Source organism: Eschrichtius robustus, chromosome 16, assembly GCF_028021215.1.
Source record: "Eschrichtius robustus isolate mEscRob2 chromosome 16, mEscRob2.pri, whole genome shotgun sequence".
Classification (NCBI taxonomy): Eukaryota; Metazoa; Chordata; class Mammalia; order Artiodactyla; family Eschrichtiidae; genus Eschrichtius; species Eschrichtius robustus.
In genome coordinates this window covers 55074706-55092390 of record NC_090839.1, presented here as the reverse complement: position 1 = coordinate 55092390, position 17685 = coordinate 55074706, and the positions used below count along the sequence as shown (strand labels likewise).

At 47.1% G+C, this 17685-nt stretch overlaps 1 protein-coding gene across 1 annotated transcript in view; it reads right to left on the bottom strand.

Moving 5' to 3' along the window:
- C16H16orf96 (chromosome 16 C16orf96 homolog) overlaps positions 1-16860 on the bottom strand; it is a 37422-nt gene extending 20562 nt beyond the window's left edge. Inside the window, 8 exon segments of the mRNA XM_068524773.1 lie at positions 724-834; positions 1198-1283; positions 3421-4117; positions 4379-4624; positions 4749-4835; positions 5045-5125; positions 6311-6415; positions 16441-16860. Of these exon segments, the coding sequence (XP_068380874.1) occupies positions 724-834; positions 1198-1283; positions 3421-4117; positions 4379-4624; positions 4749-4835; positions 5045-5125; positions 6311-6415; positions 16441-16860 (1833 nt within the window).
- Positions 16861-17685: the final 825 nt, after the last annotated feature.

Sequence of the window (17685 nt, the reverse complement as noted above, 5' to 3'; positions counted from 1 at the left end):
TTTCGCTCCCCACACCCTAGTGCATCCCACCAACAGCCCCCCGACTTGGAATCAGAAGCCCTCTATGGAAATCACCTCAGGTGGATCTGCTTGGGATTTTGTCTCTTTATACCCTGGGGGAAAGGTCATCTCCTCCCACCGGGAATGACTTTGATCCTTTCCCCGAGGGTCTGGGATGCCTCTGGGACAAGGCACAGATGGGACTGGTCCCGAGGTCATCAGGGCAGGGTCATCAGGCCAGCTCAGTGAGCCCAAGGGAGAAGGTGTCTGGTTGAATGACCCCTGGGAGGTGCTCTGCATCGTCCTCACATTTCTCACATCAGACTCTGCTGTTCCGGACAGGCCCCACGGTGTGAGAACTCAGAAACAAGCCAGTTTAGGGGAAAGGTTATGAACATGAACAGTTGGCTCAAGAAATCCTCTTATCCACTCATCGATTCATTCAGCACATTCTGAGCCTTCACTTTGCGCCGGGCACCCTTCTGGTGTGGGTGACCCAAGCGGTGAACGAGAGAGATCCTGTTCAGGCCCTCTTGTTTATGTGGGGGGGTGCGGGTGGCGGGATTTGTTTGCTTTTCATGGAAGTGTAACTTACACACAGTAAAATGCCAGGAAAGTGTCCCTGGTTCCCCTGCCTTCAGGGTGTCTGTGAAATCTTTGGGGAGGATCTGAGTGTCCCGATGAGGAATCCTCCCTCCTCTGGGCCCTTCCGGACCTCCGAACCTTAAACTCATCCAGGCGAATCTGGAGCTTGTCCACTGCCCTGTCCAGCACAAGGTGGTGGTCCTTTATCATCTCTATCTGGTGGCCCCAAATTCTCTCAAGTTCCTCCTCCTACAAGGGGGAAACACAGACACAAGAGGCCTCTGCTTCTGAGGTCGCCACGGCCGGGAAGGGACTTCAAGAGAGTACCAGACCAGGGCGTCCCCAGCCTGCCAGCCAACTGTCACTTTAGACACTTGTCAGGGGGAAACATGTGGCTGCCCACCCCTGGGAGCCTTTCACCAACCAGGGCAGATCTGCCTCCGCGGGGCTGCACCTCCCTTCTGGGCCCCACTCCCTCCCCAGGGCTCCTTTCAGCTCCAGGACAAACGCTGCATCCAGGAGGGCAGGGCCTCCACCTGGCTCTGGCCATGGAGTCTGCCATCACCTCAAGCCATCATCTTCTCAAATGCCTTTTCTGCCCGGGACACTGACCCTCATCCTGGATTTCTGGAGGCTGCCAATCTTTTCTTGCAATACGTCCACTGTTGTCCCAAGCTTGGAAGAGGCTCCCATATTAGCTGAAAGCAAAGGAGGGGGTAGCTGTTGGGGGCAGGGATGGGGGAAGATGCTTCATCTAGAGTTCCACCTGCTTCTGTTATGAGATATTTAAGGCAGTGCTTTCCAACAGAGAGATGCTGTGAGCTTGGGGGCCTTTGAGGTCATCTAAATTTTTCTAGTGAAAATTAAAAAAAAAAAATCTAAAAACAAGCAGGTGAAATTAATTTTTTTAAAGATTTTTTTTGATGTGGACAATTTTTAAAGTCTTTATTGAATTTGTTACAATATAGCCTCTGTTTCATGTTTTGGTTTTTTGGCCCCGAGGCAGGTGGGAACTTAGCTCCCTGATCAGGGATCAAACCCACACCCCCTGCATTGGAAGGTGAAGTCTTAACCACTGGACCACCAGGGAAGTGCCAGGTGAAATTAATTTTAAGAAAATATTTTGTTTAATCCAATACAATCCATGTGGGTTTTTTGGGGGGCCACACTGTGGGGCATGCAGTATCTTAGTTCCCCGACCAGGGACTGAACCCGTGCCCCCTGCATCGGGAGCTTGGAGTCAACCACTGGACAGCCAGGGAAGTCCATAACCCAATATAATCCAAAATAGCATCATTTTGGGAATTCCCTGGCAGTCCAGTGGTTGGGACTCCACGTTTTCACTGACGAGGGCCCGGGTTCAATCCCTGGTCAGGGAACTAAGATCCCACAAGCTGCGCGGCCAAAAAAAAAAAGGCATCATTTTAATATGTGATCAACAAAATGATTAACGAGATATTTCACATTCTTGTTTTCGTATTAAGCCCTCAATATCTGGTGTGCACTTTGTGCTTGGACCATATGGGAACTTGAACTTGCCCCATTTCAGATGTTTGACAGCCTCGTGGTTATCCTATTAGGGAAACCTCTCTGGAATTTATTGCCCTCCCAGAAATGGTCCTGAGAAAAACTATGGAGTATTTACTTCTGGGAGTTTATGAAATGTATTATCTCATAACAAGATGCAAAGGGGGATTTAACAAAAAAGGAGAGGGGTGAAAAAAAAAGTGCCCTATATCCAGTTTTGGATGAGAGGCCAAAAAGTGATGTACATGACACAGCTGGGAGGGTAGGAAACACTGCAGCCAAGACACATTCACAACCTATCTTTAGTTTTCTTAACAAAAATGGCAACTGGTCAGAAGTAAAGTTTGGGCTATTATGGTTTTATGTTTTATATTTAAATTCATGACTATCATAACCTAAGCTGTGCCCCAGAATTCACAGAGATCGATGTGGTTCTTTTTAGCTGCTCAAAGTTCTACTTTTTCAAGATCTGTGCAATGGCACTGCCCATCAGGGGTGGCGCCACATATGGATCTGACTTAGGCTGATTCAACTATTACACCTGGCAGAGAGCGAAAAAGCAAGATAATGATTCAAAGAGGGGAGGACAGTGGATCTCAAAGTGGGTTCCCTGAGCCAACAGCAGCATAAGCAGCATCCCCCGGAATGGGTTAGAAAGAGAAATTCTAGGGCCCCACTCAGACCAACAGGTCAGATCTGGGGCTGGGCCCAGCAGCCTGTGCCTTACCAAGCGCCCCAGGGATGCTGAGGTGAGCTTAAGGTTGGGAACCACTAGGGTAGGCCATTCTCCTCTCCACTCCCCACAGTGAACATATGCCCATCATGGGCGTGAACTGGGATCATATGTCTATTGGTCCTACTGCCACCTAGAACATGACTGTGGTCTTTAAGAAAACATATGTTTGCCCAGCTGTTGTTCCTAATCCCAAATTGACCACTTCATCTGGGGTCTGTTCAGTGCTATTAGACACTCTGGTTGATCTGGACTTATCAAAATACTGTACAGCAGTACTATTTTATGGGCTATTGAAAGGGAATTTCCAAGAGTAATTTTGACTTGTGATTTTCCTCCTTGAGCACCAACTTTAGACCCTAACCACCCTTCTTCCCTAAGATAAGACCTCACTGTACATTCATTGTAAAAGAATAGACTAGTAAGAGGCTAATGCTTAAGCCAAAGGAATGAATGGCTAATGGTTGAATGCACATTTTGTTGGGGCAGCTAAATGAAGGAGAGGAGGTGCTTCTCAAAGGCCACAGGGAGGGCCTGAGCCCTTGTTACCCTTCCAGAAGCCAGGCCGGGCCTACCTAGATAAGTCATACGCTGATGCAGGTTGGATGACAGCTGGGCGAACTCTTCTTGCAGGGAGTCATGTCTAATGGGCATCTGGGCTATGTGGCTCATGGAATACCTGACGGCCTTCTTGTCTTCAGGGGTCATGGCCTGTTTGGCAGCCAGCACGGCCTGGGACAGGGCCATGTTGGGAGGGACACTGGCAGAAGAGAATGAAGGAGAAAGGACGTCCTCATAGTGCACCTCCTGCAAGTCTTCCATCTCGCTGTCCTCAGTGAAGGCCCCGCGGGAGGTCCCCGCGCCCAGGATGTCTGCAAGGACCCCTAAGGGCCCGGATGCGGCCACGGCTGTTGCTATGGTGGCCAACTTGGTGGCCGGGGTGTCCCTGACCAGCCTGGCAGCCACCTTAGCTGCCCGGGCTGCCGATGTCGCTGCAGCTGCGTAGGCGGCTGCGGCAGCAGCTGCAATGGCAGCGTCGGATTTTATCTGCTGAACCGCAGACGGGGATCCCTTAGGGAGTACTTCCGTGGAGGCCTCAGCCCTTGGGGCTCCATCCTGAGGGACTCCCACTTCCACAGAGGAATATTCTTCCTCCTTTTCTGAGAGAGCTGAGAGCTTGGATGTGTCTCCCTGGCGAGACCATGACCGCAGTGAACGAGGCCAAGCTGAGCCGAATTCCGTGGCTGGGGGTAGGACCCTAGAGCCCCGGAGCTGGGCAGACAGGGAGCCCGATGGGCCTGGGCCAGGCTGGAAATAGCCCAAGCTGGTCCTAGGCAAGCCTCTGGGAGGAGGCCAGCCTCGTGGTGGTACAGGCCAGGATCCTGATTGTGTGGGCTGAGGACCTGGGGCAGGCCCCAGTCCAGGGGCAGGCCCAGGTCCAGACGCAGGAGGTCCGAACGCAGGCCCAGGTCCAGGCGCAGGCCCAGGTCTGAACGCAGGCCCAGGTCCAGGCGCAGGCCCAGGTTTGAGCACTTGGGCCTGGTCCGGCCCTTGGGCCCTGGGGAGCAGAACTGCTTGGGCAGACTCCTCCTCCTGTAGCTGCCCTGGGACTTGGTAATGCCAGATGGTCTCCAGGAATCTGGGGCGCTGGATGGTCTCCACGACCTGGCTGTGGCTAACTTCTTCGTGGTACTCAGCCATCTGGGGAAGGTTGGTCTCTGCAACATGTTCCGCAATCTGCCATAGCTCAGAATCATCCAGCAGTTGTGGAGCAGTTCCCTGCGGAAGAGGGGGCTGGGTTGGCCAAGGCTGCTCCTGACCAGCTCGGCGATCACCCTGCCCACTCCTCACTCCGCCTTCCCCGACGCTCAGATGCTGCCTCTCCGCTTCCTCCTTCACTTACCGGGGTGAACATGGCCTCATGGAGGCTGCTCCAGAGCACCATGTCCTCAGTTTTGGGCATGGTGGTTATCTTGTTCTGGAGAGAAATCTGGGGGGGTGGGAAGGAGATTGGGAATAAGGGTCATGAACCCAGAGGGTGCGGTGCCCTCAGTGGCTCCCTCCTCCATGCTGTCCTCCACACTTGCGAATAAATGGGCCTTTCCAGATTGTGTTCTCCTCCTACCCCTCCTTGCCCCCAGCACCCCTGGGCCTGGAGGGCGGGGGTCTGGCATGGTAGGATGGGCCCCAGACCCTCACCACTTCCCGCTGCAGTGCACTCATCTTCCGGTTCTGCTCTTTCAAATCTTCAGAGAAAGCATCTATTCTTTCCAGATGCATCTGTCAAATGAGCCGAGCCTGTGAGCCAGTGGGTGCAGGTTCTGGTCCCAGCCCTGCTTCTCCCCCAGCTCAAATGCAAGGCCTTAGCTCTAGGTAACTAAGAGATGGAGAAGGAAGAACAGATTCCAAAACAAGTGTTTCCCACTGAGTGGGAAAGGGTTCCCTGGGCAAATAAGTTTGGGAAATGCTAGGCTTAAAAAACATTCAGTGGGTTTCTATACTGCAGGACTTCTCAGAGCCTTTAATAGGCCAAAGTACCTTAGGAAACTCCAAGAGGTAAGCTGAGAAGGCATTGTTACCCAAACAGATTTGGCCAACTGTCTGTTTTAGTGTTTCATGACACAGTTTCCTGGCAGTGCCCTTTCTGCTCAGATGGGAGCTACACAGCCCAAGACTGAAGTTCTCACAGTTGCCATCATGATCAAATACATACACTGACCTGTATATTAGGGATGATACAGTAAATCATGTTATTTCGGGACAAGTTGTAAAACCTCAGCCATAACACCAGCCTGGGGGTATTGAGGCCTGGCTTCGGAGCCCAGCTCTGACTCACCAGCTGTGACCTCACACTTCAGGGATTCCATATCCTTTCACATCACAGTAAGGAGTTAGAACATGTCTGGGTTGATATTCTTGTGGCTACAGAGGGAGCTAGAATGTATGCCTATGCTAGGTTTACTCCACTTTTCAGTGTGAACAAAGTTTTCAAGACAAGGAATAAGTATTCTCTTTCTGCTAAGTTGATGGACTATAAGCCTGGAGTTACCAGGACTTGGGGAGTACCTGCGTGAGAATGAAGCCAACCCAGAGGAAAGCATCACTGAGGGAGAGATGTTGAGCACCTTGGTATGTGGTATGAACACCTTAATCTGGCTGTAACTGAAGGTATTCCTGACTTTTTAGTAAATGAGACAATAAATTCTCTTCTTTTGCCTAAGCCAGGATGAACTAGGTTTCTGTCACTTACAAATGATGTCTTAACACAGCAGGGTGAGGATCATGGTGGAAGCTGAAGAGAGTTCAGTGGAGTGGACCAAGTGGCTCAGCCATGTCAGACGCCTTCTCCTGCCCCCATAGCTGTGTTCTTTGACTAAGAACAGGCTTCTTGGATTTACCCTGTCACCCCAACCACCAGATATCCAAGCAGCATGGCCAGTATGAAGGATACTGAGGAGGGTCTACCTTGTCAAACATGTCCTTCAGCATGGCCACATCCTTCCTGAGGGTTTCAACAGTGACCTTGAGTGCGTAAATGTCGGTGAGCAAATCCTGCAGGGTCTTCATGGACTGAAGAGGGAGAAAGGAAAGGAAAATGTGAAGTTAGGTGCAGCTGGGGGAAAAGGCAAGTAAAGTGTGGAAGCTCTCTGGTGATGGCCATGGTTCAAAAAGTCTTCCTGGCTCTTCCAAGGCCTAGGCTGGAACATATTCAGAGGCCAGAAAATGACACTGAAGTGAATCGTGCTCTGAGCTCCCAGGTGGCCTAAGTGGGAAGGAGGCAACCCTCGGTTTGAATGTGTTCAGTAAGCAGGAGTCACTCATCATGAAGCATCTCATGCCCTTTGGTGGGAGCCATTGGAAGATCAACAAGGAATTTACTGGATTTATATTTTTAAAAGGTACTTCTGGCCGCATGTGCAGATTGGCCTTGGGAGGGTAAGTGAGAAGCCAGAGGAGCAGGGAGGAAACTACAAGGCAAGAGCTGATGGGTGCAATGTTGGTCTCATAGCTCAGCTCCACCAATGACTGGGGCTGTTACTGCATCTTCCTAGATTTTAGACTCCTCAGTCATTAAATGGGTATGAAAAAACTGTGATAATTTATATTAAGGGTCTAGTGCATAGTTAGGCATTCAGATAACAAAAATAACAAATAGTGAAATGGCAGAAGTCCTTCTTATCTGTAATTACATTAAATGTAAATGGTTGAAATTTCAGTTAAAAGGCAGAGATTGGCAGAACGGATAAGAAAACATGATCCAACCTCATGCTGTCTATAGGAGACACATTTTAGATTCAAAGATACAAATAGGTTCATTCACAGAAAGACAGACAAGATGAAAAGGCAGAGGGCTACATACCAGATGAAGCAACAAGATAAAACCCCAGAAAAACAACTAAATGAAGTGCACATAGGCAACCTTCCAGAAAAAGAATTCAGAATAATGAGAGTGAAGATGATCCAGGACCTCGGAATAAGAATGGAGGCAAAGATTGAGAAGATGCAAGAAATGTTTAACAAAGACCTAGAAGAATTAAAGAACAAACAAACAGAGATGACCAATACAATAACTGAAATGAAAACTACACTAGAAGGAATCAATAGCAAAATTACTGAGACAGAAGAACGGATAAGTGACCTGGAAGACAGAATGGTGGAATTCACTGCTGCGGAACAGACTAAAGAAAAAAGAATGAAAAGAAATGAAGACAGCCTAAGAGACCTCTGGGACAACATTAAATGCAACAACATTCACATTATAGGGGTCCCAGAAGAAGAAGAGAGAGAGAAAGGACCAGAGAAAATATTTGAAGAGATTATAATCGAAAACTTCCCTAACATGAGAAAGGAAATAGCCACCCAAGTCCAGGAAGCACAGCGAGTCCCATACAGGATAAACCCAAGGAGAAACATGCCGAGACACATAGTAAACAAACTGGCAAAAATTAAAGACAAAGAAAAATTATTGAAGGCAGCAAGGGAAAAACGACAAATAACATACAAGGGAACTCCCATAAGGTTAACAGCTGATTTCTCAGCAGAAACTCTACAAGCCAGAAGGGTGTGGCATGATATACTTAAAGTGATGAAAGGGAAGAATCTACAACCAAGATTACTCTACCCAGCAAGGATCTCATTCAGATTTCAGGGAGAAATCAAAAGCTTTACAGACAAGCAAAAGCTACGAGAATTCAGCACCACCAAACCAGCTCTACAACAAATGCTAAAGGAACTTCTCTAAGTGGGAAACACAAGAGAAGAAAAGGACCTACAAAACCAAACCCAAAACAATTAAGAAAATGGTCATAGGAACATACATGTCGATAATTACCTTAAACGTGAATGGATTGAATGCTCCAACCAAAAGACACAGGCTTGCTGAATGGATACAAAGACAAGACCCATATATATGCTGTCTACAAGAGACCCACTTTAGACCTAGGGACACATACAGACTGAAAGTGAGGGGATGGAAAAAGATATTCCATGAAAATGGAAATCAAAGAAAGCTGGAGTAGCTATAATCATATCAGATAAAATAGACTTTAATATAAAGAATGTTACAAGAGACAAGCAAGGACACTACATAATGATCAAGGGATCAATCCAAGAAGAAGATATAACAATTATAAATATATATGCACCCAACATAGGAGCACCTCAATACATAAGGCAACTGCTAACAGCTATAAAAGAGGAACGCAACAGTAACACAATAATAGTGGGGGACTTTAACACCTCACTTACACCAATGGACAGGTCATCCAAAATGAAAATAAATAAGGTAACAGAAGCTTTAAATGACACAATAGACCAGATAGATTTAATTGATATTTATAGGACATTCCATCCAAAAACAGCAGATTACACGTTCTTCTCAAGTGCGCACGGAACATTCTCCAGGATAGATCACATCTTGGGTCACAAATCAAGCCTCAGTAAATTTAAGAAAATTGAAATCATATCAAGTATCTTTTCTGACCACAACGCTATGAGATTAGAAATCAATTACAGGGAAAAAAACGTAAAAAACACAAACACATGGAGGCCAAACAATACGTTACTAAATAACCAAGAGATCACTGAAGAAATCAAAGAGGAAATCAAAAAATACCTAGAGACAAATGACAATGAACACACGATGACCCAAAACCTATGGGATGCAGCAAAAGCAGTTCTAAGAGGGAAGTTTATAGCTATACAAGCCTACCTAAAGAAACAAGAAAAATCTCAAGTAAACAATCTAACCTTACACCTAAAGGAACTAGAGAAAGAAGAACAAACAAAACCCAAAGTTAGCAGAAGGAAAGAAATCATAAAGATCAGAGCAGAAATAAATGAAATAGAAACAAAGAAAACAATAGCAAAGGTCAATAAAACTAAAAGCCGGTTCTTTGAGAAGATAAACAAAATTGATAAGCCATTAGCCAGACTCATCAAGAAAAAGAGGGAGAGGACTCAAATCAATAAAATCAGAAATGAAAAAGGAGAAGTTACAACAGACACCGCAGAAATACAAAACATCCTAAGAGACTACTACAAGCAACTCTATGCCAATAAAATGGACAACCTGGAAGAAATGGACAAATTCTTAGAAAGGTATAACCTTCCAAGACTGAACCAGGAAGAAACAGAAAATATGAACAGACCAATCACAAGTAATGAAATTGAAACTGTGATTAAAAATCTTCCAACAAAGAAAAGTCCAGGACCAGATGGCTTCACAGGTGAATTCTATCAAACATTTAGAGAAGAGCTAACACCCATCCTTCTCAAACTCTTCCAAAAAATTGCAGAGGAAGGAACACTCCCAAACTCATTCTATGAGGCCACCATCACCCTGATACCAAAACCAGACAAAGACACTACAAAAAAAGAAAATTACAGACCAATATCACTGATGAATATAGATGCAAAAATCCTCAACAAAATACTAGCAAACAGAATCCAACAACACATTAAAAGGATCATACACCACGATCAAGTGGGATTTATCCCAGGGATGCAAGGATTCTTCAATATACACAAATCAATCAATGTGATATACCATATTAACAAATTGAAGAATAAAAACCATATGATCATCTCAATAGATGCAGAAAAAGCTTTTGACAAAATTCAACACCCATTTATGATAAAAACTCTCCAGAAAGTGGGCATAGAGGGAACCTACCTCAACATAATAAAGGCCATATATGACAAACCCACAGCAAACATCATTCTCAATGGTGAAAAACTGAAAGCATTTCCTCTAAGATCAGGAACGAGACAAGGATGTCCACTCTCACCACTATTATTCAACATAGTTCTGGAAGTCCTAGCCACAGTAATCAGTGAAGAAAAAGAAATAAAAGGAATACAAATTGGAAAAGAAGAAGTAAAACTGTCACTGTTTGCAGATGACATGATACTATACTATAGATAGAGAATCCTAAAGATGCCACCAGAAAACTACTAGAGCTAATCAATGAATTTGGTAAAGTTGCAGGACACAAAATTAATGCACAGAAATCTCTTGCATTCCTATACACCAATGATGAAAAATCTGAAAGAGAAATTATGGAAACACTCCCATTTATCATTGCAACAAAAAGAATAAAATACCTAGGACTAAACCTACCTAGGGAGACAAAAGACCTGTATGCAGAAAACTATAAGACACTGATGAAAGAAATTAAAGATGATACCAACAAATGGAGAGATATACCATGTTCTTGGATTGGAAGAATCAACATTGTGAAAATGACTATACTACCCAAAGCAATCTAGAGTCAATGATTCAATGCAATCCCTATCAAATTACCAATGGCATTTTTTACGGAACTAGACAAATCATCTTAAAATTTGTATGGACACACAAAAGACCCCGAATAGCCAAAGCAGTCTTGAGGCAAAAAAATGGAGCTGGAGGAATCAGACTCCCTGACTTCAGACTATACTACAAAGCTACAGTAATCAAGACAATATGGTACTGGTACAAAAACAGAAACATAGATCAATGGAACAAGATAGAAAGCCCAGAGATAAACCCACGCACCTATGGTCAACTAATCTATGACAAAGGAGGCAAAGATATACAATGGAGAAAAGACAGTCTCTTCAATAAGTGGTGCTGGGAAAACTGGACAGCTACATGTAAAAGAATGAAATTAGAATACTCCCTAACACCATACACAAAAATAAACTCAAAATGGATTCGAGACCTAAATGTAAGACCGGACACTATAAAACTCTTAGAGGAAAACATAGGAAGAACACTCTGACATCAATCACAGCAAGATCTTTTTTGATCCACCTCCTAGAGTAATGGAAATAAAAACAAAAATAAACAAATGGGACCTAATGAAACTTCAAAGCTTTTGCACAGCAAAGGAAACCATAAACAAGACAAAAAGACAACCCTCAGAATGGGAGAAAATATTCGCAAATGAATCAACGGACAAAGGATTAATCTCCAAAATATATAAATAGCTCATTCAGCTCAATATTAAAGAAACAAACACCCCAATCCAAAAATGGGCAGAAGACCTAAATAGACATTTCTCCAAAGAAGACATACAGACGGCCACAAAGCACATGAAAAGATGCTCAACATCACTAATTATTAGAGAAATGCAAATCAAAACTACAATGAGGTATCACCTCACTCCTGTTAGAATGGGCAACATCAGAAAATCTACAAACAGCAAATGCTGGAGAGGGTGTGGAGAAAAGGGAACCCTCTTGCACTGTTGGTGGGAATGTAAATTGATACAGCCACTATGGAGAACAATATGGAGTTTCCTTAAAAAACTAAAAATAGAATTACCATATGACCCAGCAATCCCACTACTGGGCATACACCTAGAGAAAACCGTAATTCAAAAAGACACATGCACCCGAATGTTCATTGCAGCACTATTTACAATAGCCAGGTCATGGAAGCAACCTAAATGCCCATCAACAGACGAATGGATAAAGAAGTTGTGGTACATATATACAATGGAATATTACTCAGCCATAAAAAGGAACAAAATTGAGTCATTTGTTGAGACGTGGATGGATCTAGAGACTGTCATACAGAGTGAAGTAAGTCAGAAAGAGAAAAACAAATATCGTATATTAACGCATATATGTGGAACCTAGAAAAATGGTACAGATGAACCGGGTTGCAGGGCAGAAGTTGAGACACAGATGTAGAGAACAAACGTATGGACACCAAGGGGGGAAAACTGTGGTGGGGTGGGGATGGGGGTGTGCTGAATTGGGCGATTGGGATTGACATGTATAAAGTGATGTGTATAAAATTGATGACTGATTAAAAAAAAATTACAGAATAGAGACACACACACAAAAAAAGTGGTTAAGAGAATAAATTCTAAGGGTTCCCATCACAAGAAAAAAAAAAAAAAAAAAAAAAGAATTATCCGGCCCCAAATGTCAGTCATGCCAAGGGTTAGAAACTGCAATCTAAGCCTGCTTAGTGAGGACCTGCTGCCCCGCCCGAGCCCCCAAATCCAGCGGTGTGCTGACCAAGAGCACCACCCCTTGTGCTGCACCTGTGGGTCCTCCCAAACCTTCTCTCCAGAAGCCCCCTTGGTGCCTGCCCTAGTTTCCAGGGCACCATTCACCCCATCTGGGGTAGGTGCTGGGGCTGGGAGGTTTGTCTTTCCCCATGAAGGGTGGCATTTGCTCTGCCAGCCTGGCTGACATGGGCCGGACTAGGGGGGACGGTGAGAGTGGGTTGTAGACTCTTAGCTAAGCAGCTTGCACCGCCCTAGAACCAGCTACCATGGCAACCCCGACAATGGGTCACCGTGGTAACCCTGGCAACCTCAGCCAGTCTGGGACTCGGCAACATTCTCAGTGGTGGGGACATTCCTAGGTGCACAAACAGTCCTCTGAGGGCAGCATGACCAGTTCCGAACCTGTCCACCAGCCCCCTGTGTGAGCTGGCTGGGCCACTCTGGGTACTCGTGCCTTCTAGAAGACTTCATCCATCAAGGCAGGCCGGGGGCAGGCTGCTCCGGAGGGGCTGGCACCTCGGACACTGTGTCCACCTCTCCAGCTTTGAGGCCCCTGTAACCTGCCCTCAGCCACCTCTGCAGCCTTCTGTGTCTCTAGTAACACTTCTTGTCTTAAAGTCTATCCTGTCTGATGTTAGTACAGTAACTCCAGCTCTCTTCTGGCTACTGCTTGTGTGGAATATCTTTTTCTATCCTTTTACTTCCAAACTATTTGTCTTTGAATCAAAGTGTGTCTCTTGGAGACAGCATATAGTTAGATGATCTCTGCTTTCTGTGCGTGTGGTAAAACACACATAACAATACTAAAGTGAACAATTCGGTGGCAGTTGGTACATTCACAGGTTTGTGCAGCCGTCACCACTATCTAGTTCCAGAACATTTTCATCGCCCCAGAAAAAAACCCATACCCACCAGCACTCAACTCCCAGCCCCTGGCAACTGACATTTTCTGTTGCTACGGACTTGCCTATTCTGGGTGTTGTCTATGAACAGAATCATGCAGTGTGGTTCTCTGTGCCCGGCTGCTTCCACTGAGCACGAAGATTTATGGCTCACACCGTGTCGCTTTGCCTCGCACCCGCGTCAGCCCATCTTGGCCAGAACGGACGTCCAGCTCTGTGCTAAGCAGTTCCCATGCTTTATCTTGTTTGGTTTTAATTGTTGTAACAATCCTGGGAGGAGGAGGCCGTGGCCATCCCTCATCCCTTCCGGGGGGTAAGTGGCATCTCAGCACCCACACTCCTATGCCTTCCAACTACCCACTCGGCCCAAGTTGGCACTGGCTCCCCATTTTCTAACTCTGTGACCCCGAGTGGGTTACTTAACCTCTCTGCGCCTCCATTTCCTCATCTGTAAGCGTGGGGTAATGACAGCACCTGCCTCTTAGAGTCGTTGAGAAGATTAAAGGAGTGAACAGATGGAGCACCCAGCTCACCTGGCATGCAGTGAGCGCTTGGTCTCAAGATCATTCCCCGGGGAGGAGCCAGTGGAGGAGCGAGGGTGAAGGGGACAGTGAGGAGGAGAGGCACAAGGCCCAGGAAAGTCGGGCTGGTGGACTCTGCCCGGTGCGTCTCGCGGCCTATAGAGTCTCCGAGTTCTAGGAAGGGATCTTGCATTATCTGTTTCTGTCACCTCTACAAACACCTGCACCAGGGATCCCACCTTTTCCAGCCCCCAGGTTGGACGTAAAGCCTGGCGGCCCCTGTGTATTGATAGCTTTGGGGTGTCTGCCAGTCCAGGCAGTGGGAACAGGCTCCCAGGAGCTCTAATTCTTAGGCACGACCCTGCCTGTTTGGCCAGGAGTGGACACCTGACCCCAGGTGTGCCATCTCATTCTCTTACCCAAAAATTATAACCAGAAGACCCGGAGACTGGCAGCTGGAAGCTGAGACAAGTTAAGGCCTGTTTTTAAGATGCAGGAGATCTACGAACGCTTCCTCCCTTTGAGGCCTGCCCACCCACTTCTTCCTTGGTGCCAATGAGAAACCCCAGCGTCCTTCAAATAATACACTGCTTTTGTTTAAAAAGAGTCTCAACTCAGGAATTTCCTGGTGGTCCAGTGGTTAAGACTTGGTGCTTTCACTGCAGGGAGCCCGGGTTCAATCCCTGGTTTGGGAACTACGATCCTGCAAGGTGCACGGCGAGGCCAAAAAAAGAGTCTCAAGCCAAATGCCCAGCAACAGGTGAATGCTTAAACCCAATGTGGTCTGTCCCTACAATAGAATACTATTCAGCCATAAAAGGGAGTGAAGCACAGACACAGGCTACAAAGTGGATGAACCTGGGAAACATGATGCTCAGTGAGAGAAGCCAGACACAAAAAGCCATATATTGTATGATTCTATTTATATGAAATGCCCAGAATTGGTAAATCTTTAGAGCCAGAAAGCAGATTAGCATTGTTGGGGTGGAGGGAAGAGGAGTGGGGAATGATGAGGACACAGGGTTTCCTTTTGGAGCCATGGAAATGGTTTAGAAGGGGACAGAGGTGGTGCTTGCACTACATTATCAATGTACCAAATGCCACCCAGCTGTTCACTTTATGTTATGTGACTTGCACCTCAATTTAAAAAAGAGGAGTGTTAACCTAAGACATCCTGGAATGACTCCTCCGGGTGATGGATGTTCTCTGTTGCCCCCGCACATCCATCCTCTGCGCCTACTCAGTGCCCTCAGAGGCTGACCCACAGGCACTGTGCTCTCCACACCCCTGGCGCTCTGACTTCTGGCCCTCTTGTTTGGCCAATGGGAGGAAGGAAGGAGAGAGAGGCTGGGGTATTTATTCTTCAAAATCCAACTCTTCCCCAAGGCTACAGCTCCTGATGGATAACTGTGTGCTGGGTGGGGAGGCAGGGGAGCAAGAGGTCCAAGGTGGGTCCTGAATCACAAGGCCTCAGCTCATCCCTGTTCCACGGTCACTGGCTGCTGCACCCGCAGCAAATCAATGACGTTTCTTTTCATTTTTTTTTTTTAAATTGGAGTATAGTTGCTTTACAATGTTGTGTTAGTTTCTGCTGTACAATGAAGTAAATCAGCTATGTGTATACATATATCCCCTCCCTCTTGGACCTCCTTCCCCCCCCATCCCACCCATCTAGGTCATCACAGAGCACTGAGCTGAGCTCCCTGTGCTATACAGCAGGTTCCCACTAGCTACCTATTTTACACATGGTAGTGTACTTATGTCAATCCTAATCTCCCAGTTTGTCCCACCCTCCCCTTCCCCCCCATGTCCACATGTCCGTTCTCTACATCTGCATCTCTATTCCTGCCCTGCAAATAAGTTCGTCTGCACCATTTTTCTGGATTCCACATATATGTGTTAATATATGATATTTGTTTTTCTCTTCCTTACTTCACTCTGTATGGCAGAGTCTAGGTCCATCCACATCTCTACAAATGACCCAATTTCGTTCCTTTTTATGGATGAGTAATATTCCATTGTATGTATGTACAACATTATCTTTATCCATTCACCTGTCGATGGACATTTAGGTTGCTTCCACGTCCTGGCTATTGTAAATAGTGCTGCAATGAACATTGGTGTGCATGTGCCTTTTTGAATTATGGTTTTCTCAGGGTATATGCCCAGTAGTGGGATTGCTGGGTCATATGGTAGTTCTATTTTCTGAGTGCCAGTTTCCCCACATACAGGTCCTCAATTATCTTTGTTTCAGTGAGGCGAGATTCACATAACATACCACTTGAAAGTGTACAGTTCAGTGGCATTTACTGCTTTCACAGTGTTGTGCTCTATTTAGTTCTAAAACCTCATCACCACCCCAAAAGGAAGCCCTGTAACCACTAAGCAGTCCTTCCCCATTTCCTCTCCCTCCAGCCCCTGGCACCCACCCGTCTGCGTTCTGTCTCTACGAATGTGCCCACTCTGGACATTTCACACAGTGTATGGCCTTCTTTCCTCTACACTGATGAAGGATGGAAACTTGGAGCTTCGGTTCTGCCTGAGTCCAAAGCCGAATTCCTCTCCGGGTTAAGGGCAGGGCCCCTCATCAGGGGCACCAGGTAGCGGTGAACACCCTGGCAAGAGAGCCAAGGGGGCAGGCAGCTCCTGGAGTCCAGGTGGCTTACCTTGGCCACGGCTTCCTCGTTGCCCTCCACTATCTTCCGGAGCTTTATCAGGTTCCACAAGTCCTGGGCGGGCTGGCCAGTGCCCTGGCTGCCTTCCAGCAGCTGGGAGGTGGAGGGCAGTTCCTGCAGCACGGCCAGCTGGCTCTCCATCTTGTCCACGCGGCTCACCAGGTGGTCGAAGACGTTGCCGAGCCTCTTCATGGGGTTAAGGATGGGCTGGGAGTCTCCTTCCCGGGGCATGAACATGGCTGGCGAGGTGTGGAGGAAGTCCTCGTCCCCCGAGAGGACCTTCTCGAGGTCAGCCATGTGGATGTGCTCCAGGATACCCTGGAGCAGGAGGTGCAGGGCCTTGAAGTTCACCACCCCGCACTGTGCGATGGCGATGTTGACCAGCTCCGAGAACGTGAGCGAGAAGCTCATTCTGCCGGGGCTGGGGGCCGGCCGGGCTGGCCTTCTGGGCGTCCAGGGGGACAAACGGTGGCTTTCAGTGGACCCGCAAGGTCCTCAGGGGCCCGGGGAGCCTGCAAGTCACAGTGGTCAGGAAGAGAATGGCCTCTGTCCCGGCCAGAGCTCAGATGAGTTTCTGGTTGCTAGGACACCAGAGAACATGGGCGAGCGGGCAAGCTTCTGAGAGCCTGGGGTGGGCAGAGTAGCTGCTCAGTTAATTGTTGAGGAATGTTCCAACAGACCAATGGGCCGCCTTTTAATTCAAGCCCTTCAGTTTTGTAAGACCGATGACCCCTTCCAAGAAGCATGCAGGGGGCGTGATGGAGAGGCAGCTCACTCCTCGGAAGCCTCCAGAATCAGGACAGAAGACAGAGTTCTCAGAGTCAGGAAACCCCAGCTTCCCATAATGGAAGCCCAACGAACCGGGCGAATGTAAATTCGCTAGCGGATCCCGAAGCCCTGAATTTCTCCTTGTCTAACCAACGTGAATTCGTATTGGAACAGACACTTCTTGCAGCATTGGTGTAAATACCACATAAATACCACGGGTCAAGTACACAGCTCATGACTGGCCTCCAAAAAAAAGTCAATGGGGTCTCTAGGGAAAGATGAGCCCGACTCTGGGGTGGTTTTCAGGGCCTGGGTTTGGCAATCGAGGTCTCTGTCTTCAGGATCTGGTACCACAACCAACAGCCAGTTTTGTTTCTGACATCTGCCTGTGTTGTGGTGGCTGATGTCTGCCGTCCAGAGCCTTAAGTGCAGCGACTGCCCCATGAGAGGGCTAGACAGCTCACATGC